An 18263-nucleotide genomic window follows, 5' to 3' on the forward strand; every position below is an offset into this window, starting at 1 on the left:
GCTTTTTATTGAGATTCCTTAAACTTCAATAATTTTAAATCCATTTTCAGTTTATTTTTTATTTCCCTTTCTTATTTCCTTTTTAATATTCAATTTTATTCCCATCTTATAAACTCTGAAAATGAATTGGTTAGAAATTAAACATCAACAGCGTAAAAAATGAATGGTTTTGTGTGAAATGGAGAAGAAGAATTACATCCTTTTTTAATATTTTCATTAACTTTGAATTAGAATATAATTTAACTTATTAATTTGACCAAAATGCATTTGATCCTTATTTTTTACTCAAAAACTAAAATATGATTGATTTTGGAGTATAGCTAAATATATATATCATTTTAGGTTTTAGTGTATTAATGGATATCGTCTTGATACTCTAGAATGGAACAGTGAACCTAGAAATTTTTTAATTCATTTTTGTTAAAAAAAGACTATAAAAAGTCCAAAACATTGGGTCCGTGGCCCATAAACCGAAGGCTGCTGGATTTTATAATATCAGTCAGATCCAAAATTTAAACCTAAAGCCCATTTCTACCAACTCCAGAAACCCTAATATACCTGTTTATCTCTATTCCTCCCTTTCTCAACGCATAGTTCACACATTCAGCCCTTCGATTCAACACCAGTAAGCAAATGCGCCCTGTTTTCAGAAAATTTCTTCCATTTTCACTATATTAATCCGTCGTTGTGTTTTAATTCCGAAGTTTCCTCTTAATTTTTTGTAGGCGAATAAAAATTGTGCGAAGATGAGCAAAGGCACGGCGGCTGCGGCGGTGAAGGGCGGGAAGAAGAAGGGCGTTACCTTCGTTATCGATTGCTCGAAGCCGGTGGAGGATAAGATCATGGAGATCGCTTCGCTGGAGAAGTTTTTGCAGGAGAGAATTAAGGTCGGTGGCAAAGCTGGTGCTCTCGGCGACTCCGTTACTGTCAGCCGCGACAAGAGCAAGATCACCGTCACCGCCGATTCCAATTTCTCCAAAAGGTGTGTTAATTAAGTTTTGCTCATGTGTAATGTTGTCGATTTGGCTATTTGAATGAGCTGATACTGAAATGCTGAATCAACTAAAATAAATTTTTTTCAGTTGTGTAATGTTGTGGATTGGCCTTTTTGAATTAGCTGGTAATGAATTACTCAATCAACTAAAATGAATTTTGTTTCAATTGTGTAATGTTGTGGATTGGCTTATTTGAATTAGCTGATAATGAATTGCTGAATCAACTAAAATACTACTTTTTTTTTTCAATTGTGTAGATTGGCCTATTTGAATAAGCTGATAATGAAATGCAGAATCAACAAAAATTGCTTATTTTCAATTGCTAAATCTTTATCTATGTGAACTGTGTTTAGAAATGGGAAACTGTCTATTAAGCTAGTTTTGACAACTGCATTGCCTTAATTGGAATAGAGGGGATTTAATTACCACAGTTTTGCAGTTTTGTTGAATGAAATGTCAGTTATGTAGCGTGGAACCAAAGGGCTATGTTGCATCGGTTTGTACTGAAATGTGCATTTGCATTTTCATTTGTTGGTAAGTTCTTTTTCGATAAAAAGACTGACTCTTGTGGATGTGCAGGTATTTGAAGTATTTGACTAAGAAATACTTGAAGAAGCACAATGTGAGGGATTGGCTTCGCGTGATTTCATCCAACAAAGAAAGAAACGTGTACGAACTTCGCTACTTCAACATTGCTGAGCAAGAGGGCGAGGAGGAAGATTAAATATAGAGAGATTAGTTCCATGTTCCGTTTATGCTTGGACGAAACCACTTTTTTGGATCAATTCGTGTTGTTTGTTCTGTCTTTATTCTAATATTTCTGAGACTGCTGATTATTAGATTGAATTTTGATGTGATCATCTGCTTTCCTTCTCTACATAGTTACACAATTTGTGCTATAAAACATTGATCTAGGATAGTAATGCAGGTCCAGTCACATTGCGCTGATTTGTTGGTTTAGGTTGTTTTTCAGATTGGTGGTGCATACAAGGTTTGGCTTTCTTGTAAATCAATGGTTTTCCTAATCTTTGTTTTGGTATTTATTCTATTTGCCATCTGATGTGTGCACTGTTTAATGGGCTATGTCAAAGTGTTCACTTTGTTGTTGATGTGAGAATGCTTTGTGCTGCTGAATGTCATCGGCTTCCTTCTGTGAGGCGTGTATCTTGATGCATGATGCTCAATACGGCATTGCTCTACTAGTTTTCTACTTTTCGAAAAGTATGTTGTGTTGTTTTTTGGGGTGGATTGTTTTATCCTCAACAAATATATTGAATTTTTCTTTTTATGCAGAAATGTTGATAAGTACTACTCCTGTCACAACTCAGATTATTATTTCCTGTTACCTTTTTATATAAATCATACATTGTTTCATGCACCAAGCAAGGAAAATGTGAATTGATGGACAAAAATTTCATTAGACAATCTTATAAGTATTTTACATAGTCATCGTACTTAGATTTATAATTTTCTTCAACTTTATTACCTAAATAGTCATGTTATGTACTACACCAGTTTTAGCTTCTCTTGTCCACCTATTAAGAATAGAATTCTCTAGAAGTAATTTCATATTTAACACAAACACTTTCACAAAATGAGAACATATTAATTTAACCATCTCAAACTTTTGACAACTGCAATGAATCATCTTTGTATTGGGATCATAGGTCACCTTCCATTCATATTATGAATTTATGATCAATTAGTCCTATAACATTTTCAATTAATGGTACTGATTCATCTTTATGCTTTATGTGTGCAACTACAAATAAGACAAACTCATTCTGGAAGAGATAAAAAAACCTAATGGAGTATAGACCTTAGGAAGTTGTCGTAGCATATGATTGTAAGGAATTCTTGTATTCATCTAATGAGCGCAGCGGAAATTTGCATACAAGAATAACAGATCTAGATTCATAATCGTATTGGAAGTTGAACATGTAAAACATAACGGAATTAAATCTTACTTGTTGTGTCGTTATCTTCCATTGATTGTACGAATCTTGCAAGATGAATCCACCACTATCGAGGTCCACGTGTATTCTGATCCGATGCAGGAACAATTCCTCGGTACAATCGTTCTATAGAGAAAGCTAGGAAATCTCTTGATGAATGTTATAGATTCTTGCGCCGCTTTCTCGTAGAGAATTAGGTTTTCTATATCTTATGTTCTCTACAATAGAGCATATATATAATAGAATAATTGTAACATTGGGCCAAGCCCAATAGAATTATTTCCTATTAATCTAATCTAGCCCATTTTCTTTCAATCTCCCACTTGGACTAGCATTAGATATAATACGCAGCTCTAACTTTGTACCCTTGAGCGAATCAATAATACACTGAAAGTGTGACCCTTTAGGCCCCCATTATCGACGACGATCAAACCGAAGTCTGCACAAAACTCCTAGACCGCGTTGCTCGATATATGAAGGACGTTTACATGAATTAGGTAAACAAGCCTTTACATAAAGTTTATAGTAATATCCTTTCATTCACGAACCACCCGATTAAGCCTAAGATTCGTCATGTGTCATCCAAATAGCTCAATCACTTTATCTCATCTTTATTAAATGACCCATTTGATCAGATTCAATTACTTTAATTGAATATATCTTTGCATTGGCCAATGACTTAGTGGTAAAGTAATATAGAGAATTTGAGTGTTCTCTCGAAATTCTAATCGAGGAATAAATCTCATTTTTGGCTCAACTACCATTTTCATTTATCTTATGATGTACCCAAGACAAGTCCGTGTCTTAATCCTCCGAGGGGAGGCAAAGCGTTGTACAAGGTCAAAGCACACCACTCAACAAACAAAATGTGTAATGACCTCAGATCCAAGGACTATTACATACTTCATGCACTAATAAACTGTAGACACTTAACAAAACAGTTTAATAGTAGGGTATACCAATAGTCTCCAAAGTACACCATGTGTCCATCACGAGTATCAAATATCTCATAGTTGTGAGAACAACTACATTCTCGAAGAATGTGATGCAAACCACATGCTAACTTATAACATATAATCAATATCTCATTCTTGATGATCATTCGTTAGGGCTATTTTAGAATTATATTATATCATTAATGCCCCACTCCATTAACGGCAGTCATAATTCAAGGGAACAAATTTAGAATAAATACAGACATTTTAACCAATTATTCCAATAAATGCACAAAACTCATAGAAAATAAAATTTTCATAGAATGTGATCAAGTAATATTGTCTCAACACAAAATATATCTAAGACATATAAAACTTTAACTCCCACTGATTCAAAGCCATCTACCAACATGCTTAACACCTGAGCTCTCAAAGTGCTTATTGTGTTTTGCTATACATAATGGTTTGGTGAAATGATCAACCAAATTATCATCTGTGGGTACTCTTTCTAATTTTATGTCGCATCTTTCAATTATTTCTCTGATCAGATGATATTTTCTAGGAACATGCTTGTTCCTGTTCGTAGCTCTGGGTTCTTTTGCTTGCGCAACAGCACCAATGTTGTCACAGTACAAAGGTATTGCACTACTGGCACTCGGAACGACACCCGGTTCCTTAACGAACTCTAACAAAGCAACAACTTCTTTGGCAGCTTCAGATGCAGCAATTTACTCGGCTTCGGTGGTGGAATCGGCAGTTGTACCTTGTTTGGAACTATTCCAACTCACTGCTCCACCATTGAGGATAAAAACATATCCAGACTGAGACTTATAGTCGTCATGGTCTGTTTGGAAACTACCATCAGTATACCCAATAACTGATAACTCTGGTCGTCCACCATAGACTAAGAAATATTCTTTAGTCCTTCTAAGGTACTTAAGTATAAACTTAACAATTTTCCAATGTTCCTCACCGGGGTTTTGCTGAAATCTACTTGTCATGCTAAGCGCATAGGCCACATCTGGCCTAGTAGAGATCATGGCATACATAATAGATCCTATAGCCGAAGCATATGGGATCCTTTTCATGTTGTCTCTTTCTTTGTCATTAGAAGGACAATCCTTCTTAGACAATACAATGTCATGTCCCATAGGAAGAAAACCTTTCTTGGAGTTCTCCATTGAGAAGCGCCTTAGCAACTTATCTATGTAAGTGGATTGTGATAATCCTAACATCCTATTTGGTCTATGTCGATAGATCTTAATTCCAAGGATGTAGGAAGCATCACTCAGATCCTTCATCATAAAGGAACTAGACAACCATTCTTTCACGGATTGCATCATGGAACGATCGCTTCCCAAAATCAAGATGTCATCAACATATATGATAAGGTATACGACGTTTCCATTCTCACGTTTACTATAAACACATGGATCCTCTTTGCTTCTGACAAAACCAAACGATTTGATTGTTCTGTCAAAACAAATATTCCAACTCCTAGAAGCTTGCTTAAGTCCATAAATGGACTTCTTTAGCTTGCACACTACATCCGGCCTTTCGTTCAATACAAAACCTTCAGGCTGTGTCATATAGACATCGCCTTCTAATTCTTCATTGAGAAATGCGGTTTTGACATTCGTTTGCCAAATATCAAAGTTGTAGTATGCAGCTATTGCAAGTAATATCCTAATGGACTTCATCTTAGCCACTGGCGAAAAGGTTTCATCATAGTCAATGCCTTCACGTTGACTATAACCCTTTGCCACTAACCTAGCCTTGTAGGTTTGTACTTTGCCATCTGCATCTCTCTTCTTTTTGAAGATCCATTTGCAGCCTATAGGGTAAACCCCTTCTGGCAAGTCAACTAGTTCCCAGACCAAGTTGAAGTAGGAAACGGTCCGCACACATCTGTGTGGATCAACTCTAGCACATCATTAGCACGCACCCCTTTCCCAGAAGTGGCTTATTAGTCATCTTTCCTTATATTCAAAAGAATTTAGATAGTCTAACTTTCTCAATCTCGCTATCCTTTTCTCATTGATATGACCAAGTCTACAATGCCAAAGATAAGTAGCATTATCCGTATTACATAGCTTTAGTCTTTTATTTTGCACATTGAGAATATTTTGTTTGCATTCAAGCATATATAATCCATTCTCTAAAGAGGCATTTCCATAAAATACTTCATTATTAGAAAACGAGCATCTGCTGTTTGCAAAATGGAAGGAGAAACCATCGATGTCCAACATCAGAATGGAAATAATATTCTTTGAAATAACTGGAACAAAATAAAAATTATGTAAATCTAGTCTATGTCCTGAGGGAAGATATAATCTATAAGTTCCCACGCGTTCGCCAACAACGCATGCTCCATTTCCAACACGTAGGTCTACTTCCCCAGGCCTCACTTTCCTGCTGTCTATTAGACCTTCCACATTATTACAAATGTGTGAACCACAAGCGGTATCCAATACCTAGGATTGTGAGTTATTCATAGACATATTTATCTCAATGACAAACATAGCTGAGCTCCCACTCATTGCACCTTGTGCCTTGAGTTTTGGGCAGTCTCTCTGCCACTCCGTGAAATTTGACCTAGTCAATTTGTTTGTTTCCATCATACACTCATAAGATAAGTTTGACATATTATCTGAACAGAAAATAAAACCAAAAGAAAATTAGAAAAGCATACAAAGATCACATTCGCATCACTAATCAAACAAGATTGTATTGATTAGCTCCCACTAATTTTAACATATATTATGCCCCCCAAACAAAAAATACGAATTTATATCAAATATAAATTTTAGTGGTCCAAGATCCAATTTTATATAGTTGTAGCCTCTGCGAGGGCTGATGACTACAATAATATCACTAGGTAGGCCTCTAAGCCAATTGTAACAACAATTTTACAATTCTTGCCTTATTAATCTAATTAATATACGTCAATAAATTATTTTGGTTGCGAGGGCTACACAAAATAATTTAAGCAAGTCAACCCCATCACACGATGCCAACCATGCATCTATGAATGAGCCTAAACCTTGTAGATTTAGAGTAAACGCGAGGGCGTAAAACTCATGGTCGAAAAGGCTAGAAACATCAAACAATTGTGATGGACGACACATTTATTTCAAAAATAAGACTTATATTTTATGGGGAAAAAGTGTGATACTACTTACGTGAATATAATATCCAATATTAAAACTCAAACAATTACTGGGCGCCGCCTACCTAGACATAGTATAACACGGACTACAAATACTGGGCGCCGCCTACACAAACATAGTATAACACGGACTACACATACTGGACGCCGCCTACCCAGACAATAAAATCGTCTCTAACTACTATAGTTAAATAAATAAGCATAAAAATTCAAATAGCATGCTTATCATATAGGATATCAAACAATGCTCAACAAATAAAATTATTAATCCAATTAATATTTCATTAAAACTAAACGTGGACTAGCAATTCATATTAATTCTAAATTAATATATAAAATATTCAATATTAATTCCAAATCAATATTAAATATACATTATTTCCAAATAATAATATATCACACCTTTCAATATAATAACAGATTTGTTCTCGAATTAATAGAAAAAATATGCTATTACTATTTCAATAAATAATGAATCTAATCATCATATTGGGATTTATCACTATTTTTACTTCCAAAATAATGACATAGTGATCAGTATGGACCAATACATCCAATAACACAACAATTGCTAACACACGTCCCAATTATTAAAACAATTTATGTGAATAATAATTTATTGATCAAATCAATAAATGTGATGTAATTGGGAATTTATTTGTAAAGCTCAATTTCCAAAATTAACGTAACCCAGCCATTACTCTGAACCATTAATTAGTGACCACAATGGTGGCCCTCTTGCGCATGCCCAAGCCACCATTTGTTGGGCATGCCCAATAAACTTGGTCTTGCCCATAAAACTTGGCCACCAATTAAAATTATTTTCTTAACATTTTTTTGTTACATTTTAATTTTAGCTATAATAAATATTATGCATATAATAATTAAAACACATAGTAAATATTATAACAAAATTTTAACAAAATTTTCGCTGTAATATTATAAAAGGAAAAATTATACAACGAAAATTTTTGATACAACACGAACAACAAAGAGAACCCATATCACGCTACGCTCCCTCCTCTACGGTTCCAGACCTCTTCAACCAAATCAGCCTGCAGTGTTGAATGTGATATTTCACTCCACATATCGGTGAAGCGCTGAATCAAGTATTCATTACTGCGTGGTACACCCATCTGCAGGGAAGGGGTTGCAATACCGTGACTTGTGCTAGCACCATATTCCGGTGCCTAGCGCTCTGCAGCAAAGCCTTCATCATCTATTATCATATCGTGCAATATGATACACGCAGTCATGATGTCTGCGACAACATTTTCGTGCATAGTCGAACCAGACACCGTATAATGGCCCATCGCGCTTGGAGGACTCCAAAAGCCCGCTCAACATCCTTCCTAGCACCCTCTTGTTTTTTGCAAAATAGGTCTGCTTCGGCCCAACTGGTTGTCGGATCGTCTTGACAAATACGGGCCAGCGAGGATATATTCCATCGGCCAAATAGTATGCCTGTTGTACTACGTGCCATTGGCCACGAAGCTGACCAGCGGCCCCTCACCCCGGGACTCATCATTGAAGAGATGCGATGATTGTAGAACGTTGATGTCGTTGTTCGACCCAGCGACACCAAAATACGCATGCCAGATTCGCAAGCGGTAGTCAGCAACGACTTCAAGGATCATCATGGGATGTCGCCCTTTGAAACCAGAACTGAACTGCCCCTTCCAAGCCACCGGGCAGTTCCTCCACTCGATGCTGCCCATCATGCCCGGAAAATGATGCACAATCCCGTGCATATTTATCAGTCTCTGGCATTCCTCGGCCGTTGGTTTCCATAGGTACTCCCCTTTGAAGATTTCTTTGATACCCTTGCAAAACTGTCTCAGCGTCTTAAGGGCAGTCGTTTCGCCCATCTGTAGATATTCGTCGAAGATGTCAGCAGGCCCGGCATAGGCAAGCTGCCTAATTGCCACCGTGTACTTTTGATATGTCGACAATCTGGTTCGACCGGTGGCATCATGACGCAAGGTGAAGCATTTGTACCGCTGAGACAAACAATACGCAATGTGGATGAAGAGTCGTTGCGACATTCTGAATCGCCGACGAAAAATCTCTGGCGGATAACGGGGGTTATCGCCGAAGTATTCTTCCATCAACCGCTGGTCGGCTCCGGCATGGTCACGGTTGATATACCGGCGACGGTAGATCGGCCGAGGGACGGCTGCCGCCGCAGCCAAAGCGGCCTCCTCCTCGTCCGCTTCAGCTTGCACCACTGCAACGAGTTCTTCGAACTCCTCATCGATTGCTCGTTGAAAATTTTCATTGTTGGAATCCATGTTTTGAAACTAAATTCAAATCAATTGGAAAGAGTGGATTTTGGTTTGGGTAAAAAATATGGAGGAGAAATGATGAATATATAAAAAAATTTGGAAAATGCAAAAAAAAAAAAAAAATTAAAATCGGAGGCCAAGGGCCGCGGCTCTCGGCCCCTGCAGTGGCGGGCTGAGTCGCGCGCCCAAGAGCCTCGGCCTGGCCGAGAGCTCGGCCCTCTCTCGTCCACCCCCTGCGGCTCGGTAGGTGGGGGGGGGGGCGCGCCTTGGCCAACTCCGGGCCAAGGGCCGCGGCCCTCTCAATGTGGACACTCTTAGGTACCACCGCTTCGGTCCTCATCAATTCTCTTTCAATGGTCGACTTTTGTCCTTCTCCAAGAAGACGAAAAATTGAATCAACACCCTGATGTTTCAAAACAGATACTAGCCGTTGCCTCCAAGGCGACGCCGGTGATTGAGAATCATAAGAAATTTGCGATCGGAGTAGCTTCAGGAATTTGAAACACGACCAGACTTGTCCAAAAGATGGTCGAGCTTCGTGCTCCCTCTAACGCCAAGCGCCAATCTTTCTCTGCCACTCACTGCACATGCCTTCGCCGGAGATTCACTTCCGTTGCAATCGATGGAGATAGGCAGATTTCAAAAATCCATAATTTTGTTAAAATTGAAAAGAACATAAAACCTTTTTTTTTAACATATTTTGAAAATATTTTCAACGAGATATTTATCACTTTAAACAAATGTATCGAAAAAGTTTTCAATAATTGTTGATTTTATTTTGAAATAGTAGATCAACTTTAGAAACTGTGAAATCCAATTTCCCATACCAGCGGCAGAAGAACTTTGAAAACTATTTTCAAACTTGCATTAATTTTCAGAGAAGCAATATTATAAAACCAAATTTCAACTTCCGCAGCCCAATTACAAGTTTTTAATTTCCAAAATTATTCCACGAACTAATTAGAGGACAAAATCAATTATGAATCAAGCCTCGGGCTCTGATACCACTGTAGGGAATTCTTGTATTCATCTAATGAGCGTAGCGGAAATTGCATACAAGAATAACAGATCTAGATTCATAATTATATTGCAAGTTGAGCATGTAAAACACAACGGAACTAAATCTTACTTGTTATGTTGTTTTCTTCTGCGATTGAATCCTGCAAGTTGAATCCACTACTATCGAGGTCCACGTGTAATCCAATCTGATGCAGGAATTATCCCGTACAATTGCTTCGTAGAAGAATGCTAGGAATTCTCTCTACAAAGCTTTACGTATTTTCTCTCTACTGTTACGCTATTTCTCATCCCCATAATGGAGAATAAATAACCATTATATAGATGAAGAGTCACTAGGGTTCCACGATTGTTGGGCTTATGGACTATTATAATTATAGCCCAACTATAATTACTTAATCCATATTAATCTAATTCTAGCCTATTTCCTGTCAAGGATAACTCTCTAACCTCAACCTGGGTAACTTTTGGCGTATCTCAATGTCATACTTTAGTTCACTATACCGTTTATCCTTCACAGCCCGCTCCAAATTCTTAAAAACATGAGCAACATTTAAGTTGGGCATCGTACAATTCTTGATGGTATAATTGACACTATCACTAAGAAGTGTGCTTCTCATACCAAGCGTGAAGTGCCCATTTTGCCTCCATGCTATGTATGTGCTCCAACTGTGTTCCTTGACAGATTTTAAGAGGTGTATGTATGGCTTTAAGGAATAAACTAAGTTTGAGGAGGCTTGGAATAAACTAAGTTTGAGGAATAAACTAAGTTTGAAGATTAAATTGTGTCAATAAGTTGCTCCAAGCCTCCTCAAACTTAGTTTATTCCTCAAAGCCATACATACACCTCTTAAAATCTGTCAAGTAACACGATCCGTCCTTCATAAGATTTCCAGATGTTTGATTCCATTTTGCATTAAATACTATGTGCATAACCTGCGAAATGTTTTTGGCATTACCTCGTGCAAGCCTTTTGCCATAGCTTGATCCTGGTCGGTAAAGACAATCTTTTGTTTGTGTGCCTACAAAAAAGTTTAAAACAACCATCTAAACTATTTTGTTGTTTCATCATACAAAAGTGATGCACTAAAAATAACAGCTCTTCTATGATGATTGAAACTTGAGAACACGACAAGTGGTCTATTATCCAAGTTGCTCCAAGCCTCCTCAAACTTAGTTTATTCCTCAAAGCCATACATACACCTCTTAAAATCTGTCAAGTAACACGATCCGTCCTTCATAAGATTTCCAGATGTTTGATTCCATTTTGCATTAAATACTATGTGCATAACCCGCGAAATGTTTTTGGCATTACCTCGTGCAAGCCTTTTTCCATAGCTTGATCCTGGTCGGTAAAGACAATCTTTTATGTTTGTGTGCCTACAAAAAAGTTTAAAACAACCATCTAAACTATTTTGTTGTTTCATCATACAAAAGTGATGCACTAAAAATAACAGCTCTTCTATGATGATTGAAACTCGAGAACACGACAAGTGGGTCTATTATCACGATTTGTATAATATGTGGTATCCAAGACTTAATGAAACAAACGTATACCAAGTCAGAATTAGATATTGAGGAGAGACTCTTGTTGTGCCAATTTAAAAGAAGGATAAAAATGTTAATAGGAGACAGAGAAATCTTAACTGTTACTATTGTCAACAAAGAAGACATTATATCTCTGATTATCTTATAAAAAGGACAAGAGTCAAAGTATGCGTCAAGTAGGCATGGGCCAACCGGACCCAGTACCCACCATGGCAGTTCCAACGCTTCGTGCCTGCATTGGCGTACCTACATGGGGTCTTGGCGGTCCTATATATTAATTTCGCAGAATGTATAAACATGCCTTTTAGTTCAAGCGGCTGTTATTCTCGCCTTCCTTTTATAAATGCGGGTTCGAATCTCTCAAAAGCTGTAATTCATGTTAATTTTATGTTTCCATACACACACCTTGTAATTTTGTCAATTCTTCCAATTTTTGCAAATACACAAGCTATTGATTTTAAATTATACGCACTTTATTTTTTTTGTTTCACACACTTTGCAATAAAAAAAATCTCCTATTATTATTGTTATAATTATTAGGGTAAATTGCTCCTAAAGTCATGAACTTTCTAAAATGTTTGGTTTTCCCATAACTTTAAAAATTGCATAAAAAGTCATGAACTTTAGCGGGCGTTGCAAATTTTCCATCCGATCAAACCCCGGTACAATTCCGGCAAAAACTAATCCTACGTGGCTTGCCGGAGGCGTGACATGGCAAACATCCGGCAGAACAATAAAAACGCCGTCGTTTTGTAATTTCAATTAAATTAAGAGTATATCAATTTAGGGCAGCGACTAAAATCTCATCTCGTCGCGATTTCAACTCTTTCTTCTCCATAGCGACATGTAACTGGTCACGATCTGTCAATCTCTCATCCCCGTCGTGATTCCTCCATCTGTAGGGTAGGGGTCGCAATTCCTCCATCTGCAATTCCTGCCGCGATTCAGCGGCGCCATCGGATGCAGAGGTCGTCGTCGCCGCACCTTCGCCGTCGCCGCGCCGTCACGCTAGCCGCAATTCAAGCTTGCCGGATGCGCTAGCCAGATATTTTTTAGAAGAAGTGAATTTGAGTTTTTTTAGCAGTGAGTTTGCCCAAGCAAATTGGGAGTGAGAGTTGGAAATTTTCCGTTAGGTGTTAAAATCCTTCAGTTAATTAGTGGAAGGGAAAGGAAATTTTTTTTTTAAAAAAAAGCCATTTAATACACGGTCAACATCCTAATCATCTGCCACGCCAGCAGAAAATTTACACGCCAGCACATGGATGGCCGGAATACCCGACTCGGGAAATCGGCACTTGTAGGTAAAGCTCATGACTTTTTATGCAACTTTTAAAGTTGATGGTGAAAAACCAAACTTTCCAGAAAGTTCATGACTTTATGGGCAATTGATTATTATTATTATTATTATTATTATTATTATTATTATTATTATTATTATTATTATTATTATTATTATTATTATTATTATTATTATTATTATTATTATTATTCATAATAAATCATTTTCAAAATTTTGATTATTTTGAAAAACAAATATGTCATATATGCATAGTACATAGTAGTTGATATTATAAGTATTCATGATCATGTAGGCTCTTTCATTGTCGATGTCACTTTTAACGAATGATCATATATATCTCTAGTCATTGTCACCACTCTTTTATTATTTGTCACTCATTATAATACATATACCTTGCAACTTCCTACAACTCATGCCACAACTATTTGTGGTGATATAAATATCGAAAAAGTACTCTGGTCCCTTCCTCCATCAAGCCTTTATAGTTAAATCATGTTTAGCAGCATGTTGGAATCGTGTGCGAATATAAACGTGCAGCGTGTCCTGATATGTCCGTCCAGGATCAGCCTCTCCAGCTCCCATAACGGCTTGTAACGTCTGACGGTTATAGTCTCGCAATGATGATAGTCAATCAAGGCCCGTGTTGACCCCTGCAATGGACTAAGTGATACGACCCCACGTGGTGGACCCACAACGAGGGTCATGGCGAGGTGGCTTCGAGAAGGACTTGCCACGTTCATTCAAAAGGCCACGCGGGAGGAGCCAATGAAGACGGAGGAGACGACGGTGAGGATCGTGTTGAAAAATGAAGGCCAACCCGAAAGCAAGATGAAGCCGTACATCAAAATTTGCACATGTAGATGGATTCAATCAGTATTCTGCCTATCAAGATGGAGTCCAAATGCACTGAAAACGCCACCAATCTCTTCATCTTCGAAAGATCTTCGCGTGGGCACCTTGAACGCCTCAATCGGAGCCTGGATGAGAAAGTTATGACCGTTTTACATAAGTCGCGCAGTCCAAAGTGAAACGCGCGGCCCGGGCATGAAAAACTCCCGGGTTCAATAGAAAAACGCCCGGTTCCAGAGAAAAACTCCCAGGTCGGGCATTTTTAAGGAGAAAAACGCCCGACCGGGCATTTTTTGCGACTTGCATTTTTTAAACTCTTATTGTCTCTTTTTTTAGCACTTTTATCATCTCGTATAAATACCCATGCCTAGGGTTTTTGTGGGGAGACTTGGATAAACAAAGAAGCTTGAGAGACTTGTTTCCCCTTGAGGATTTTCTTCCAAATTCCTAGATCTAGGTTGCTTGAATCCATCAATTGCTAGTTCAAGCATGGAATTTCCATCAATTGTTAGTTCAAGGATCAAGTAGAGGTATACTTTGAGGCTTGTGGATTCCTTGAAGGTTTAGCCATGGATTCTTGTTAGTATGGTGTAAGTGTCTTAGCTTAGTCCATCAATGACTTTGTATTCCCTTTTCCACATTATCTATTATTGATCTTCCTTTTCTAGCTTAGATTCAATTTTTCTTGTCGGATCTATGTTTTGCTTTTGATTGCTTGGATATTGAAAACCATTTCACAAAAATGTTGTTAGATCAAACATCATCAATGGGTATTAATCTTGAGTAATTGGATCATAATCTACATGGATTCTTATCACTAAGCCTATAAATAGGCTAGTTATTTCATGCATAATACTCCCTCCGTCCTACTTTAGGATTCCCGGTTGAGTTCGGCACGGGTTTTAAGAAATACAAAGGAAAGTTGGTGAAAAAAGATAGTGGAATGTGGGTCATATTTTTATATATTAGTTTTATAATAAAATGTGAGTGGAAAAATGTGAGTGGAATGTGGGGCCTATTACCAATTATGGAATATTTCAACCGGGACTCCTAAAGTGGGACGGAGGGAGTACCACATAATACTCCCTCCGTCCACGAAAATTCGTCCCGATTTGACCGGGCACGGTTTTTAAGAAATGTAATGGAAAGTGAGTTGAAAAAATTAGTGGATTGTGGGTCCTACTTTTATATATTAGTTTTATAATAAAATGTTAGTAGGAATGAGTTAGTGGAATATGAGGTCCACTACCAAAAATGGTAAAAGTAAAATGGGACAAATTTTAGGGGACGGACGGAAATGAAAAAATGGGACAAATTTTAGTGGACGGAGGGAGTACAAAGCATTCTGCATCATAAGTTCTCTCTCTTTTGCATTGTTCTTCCGTCGAAGCTCTGCATTCACCTCCACCTAGTTCGTCGGAGCTCTGCTGGTAGCGGTGCTGCTTCGTCAGAGATGAAAACCGTTTTATCATTGGGGACGACATACTAATCCGAAAGCAATACCAGGGTGTATCTCGTCTTACAGAAAGCCTCGACTCGGATTATTACTATATTTACGGTTTACTGTTTCGATTTTGTTATTGTAATTTCGTTTTAGTCTTCTTTCTGCATTCCTTCTTTTTAATCCAAAATCAACACAGCATACTCATGGCCTCATGGGTAGGGGTGACAAAATGGGTAACGGGTAACTTGTAATTCCCATTTCGACCCGATACCCGCCGGGTAACCCGGCGATAACGGGAAACGGGGCGGGATCGAGTAGTATGTTTTAGAGTTTTGCAGGTATACCCGTTAGTCCCGATAATACCCGATATTATTAGTATTATCTATATATAATCTTTTAGTACTTTATAAAATCTAAGTGTTCTAAGAGATCTTTTGAAACATTTTTATATTCCTACAAATATTTAGTTGAAAACTCAATGAAACTAGTTATAGTGTTTCCCCTCACTTTTATTCCTAATCTATTTTAAGCTTACCATAAAAAATAATACTCCCTCCGTCCCCAAAGAATATGCACTTTGGGATCGACACGAATTTTAATGCAAAATTGGTAAGCAAGAGAGAGGTGGAGAAAAAGTAATTAAAGTATTGTTAGTGGGGAATGAATCCCACCTCATTAGAGAGAAAAAAGTTTCCAAAATTGGAAAGTACATATTCTTGTGAGACAGACTAAAAAGGAAACGGTGCATATTCTTATGGGACGGAGGGAGTAAAGTAAATTAATTAGAAAACATTGTCGGCTATTAAGGTTTTCAAATTTTCTACTTTAGTTGATTAGTAACAAATATTTTATGTACAGTAAATTTATTCTCTTATAAATTTATTTTCGGGTCGGGTACGAGATATCCGACACGAGTATCGGGTAATTTGGATATGTTGTGAGGCGGGTATTAAGACAACGAATTTGGCTGAAATCGGGTACGAGTATCCGCGGATCCATTTCACCACCCCACTCATGGGTAATGTGTACTAAACCCATTGATCATGTTTGTTTTTATTCTTCTATGTCGAAAAACAAGAAGACTAGTACTAGTACTCCCTCCGTTTCTTCATATTTGAGTCATTAATTTTTCATTTCGGGAAGCTTCTTCATGGTTGAGTCATTTCTATATATGGTATAACATTTTTCTCTTTCTTACTTTATTCTCTCTTACTTTATATCTCTCTACTTTATTCACTTTATATTTTATCCTCTCTACATTTTCCTCTCTCTTACTTTTTTATCTATTTATTTAACACATCCAATATTCCTTTCTAAAACTCCATCCCGAAAAGTTTTGCCTCAACTATGGCGAAACAGAGGGAGTATATGATAATGGGATAGTTATTCCTCTGTATTTGTTTTTATTCCTCGGTGCAGCTATAAATGGTCATTTTATTATCTTGATAATGGGATAGTTATTCCTCTGTATTTGTTTTTATTCCTCGGTGCAGCTATAAATGGTCATTTTATTATCTTGATAATGGGATAGTTATTCCTCTGTATTTGTGTTTATTCCTCGGTGCAGCTATAAATGGTCATTTTATTATCTGGGTTACGATGATTACAAAAGCAAGGTCAAACTCAAAACAAGGATAATAAAATGCTAGATAATTTATAATATCCAATTTGAAGGGGATATTTTATTTTGGATAAATATTTATCAACCTGTGCATTGAATGCTAAATAATTTATAATATCAATGAAATACCCTTTGTATGCATGGTTACGTTCTCGACCCAAAGTTTCGTGGTCGTAACGTGAAAACATGTGCTAGAATTTGAAGATATAAACTCAGTCGCAATTTCTGCTTTGAAACTGGCGCTATTGACACATTTTTTTAATTATGCAACAAAAAATTTGTGCGTGTGATCTTTTCATCATTCATGTATTATTCAATATTTTCTACATGTGATCTTTACAACATTCATATATTCAAATAGTTTCATTTTTATATTTTAATTTATATACTAAACTTAAATTTCGTTTCTCATTCCATTATTTGATCATAAAAGTAATGCACTCTCGGTCTCTCATTATGTGTCATAGTTTTCTATTTTTGATCCAATCCATATTAATTGTCTCACTTCATTTTTAACACTTTAAGTATTAGACCTCACATTAAACTAACTCATTTTCACTCACATTTTATTACTCTCTATGTCCCACTTTAGCAGTCCCGGTTACCATTTCTGGATGTCTCATTTTAGATATTCTGGTTGGAATATTCCATAAATGGTAATAGGCCTCTCACATTCCATTAATCTTTTCCACTTATATTTTATTATAAAACTAATACTCACATTCCACTATCTTTTTTCACCAACTTTCTTTTACATTTCTTAAAACTCATTCTGAACTCAAATGATATGAGACTCCTAAAGTGAGATAGAAGGAGTATAAAACTACGCATATTTAGTAGCTATGTAACTCATCAAGGGATTTCGTTCAACACATAGTCTATTCACTTTTTGAACCTACTTTCTATTACATTTCGCTAAAAACTTATACCGAATCAAAATAGGACCCATATTGAAAGATGAAGGGAGTAAAAAATTAGGATTCATATATTACTAGTGCTACTTTTTTCATTTATTTTTCTTTATATTTTTGTAATGGGACGGGCAATAATATATAGATCGAGCTGTATGCATAAGAATATGTCAAATACAACACATTTATTTATTGAAGAATAAACTTTTAAAAACATGAATAACAATTAAAACA

General features: G+C 36.9%; 1 protein-coding gene across 1 annotated transcript; it reads left to right on the top strand.

The window, feature by feature from the left end:
* Nucleotides 1-480: 480 nt before the first annotated feature.
* On the top strand, nt 481-1855 carry LOC125186085 (60S ribosomal protein L22-2-like). The gene is made up of 3 exons (XM_048082399.1): nt 481-625; nt 726-982; nt 1575-1855. Exons 2-3 carry the CDS (start codon nt 747-749, stop codon nt 1717-1719), a joined length of 381 nt encoding a protein of 126 aa, XP_047938356.1. The 5' UTR covers nt 481-625; nt 726-746; the 3' UTR covers nt 1720-1855.
* The last annotated feature ends 16408 nt before the right edge of the window (nt 1856-18263 follow it).

Source organism: Salvia hispanica, chromosome 5, assembly GCF_023119035.1.
Source record: "Salvia hispanica cultivar TCC Black 2014 chromosome 5, UniMelb_Shisp_WGS_1.0, whole genome shotgun sequence".
NCBI lineage: Eukaryota > Viridiplantae > Streptophyta > Magnoliopsida > Lamiales > Lamiaceae > Salvia > Salvia hispanica.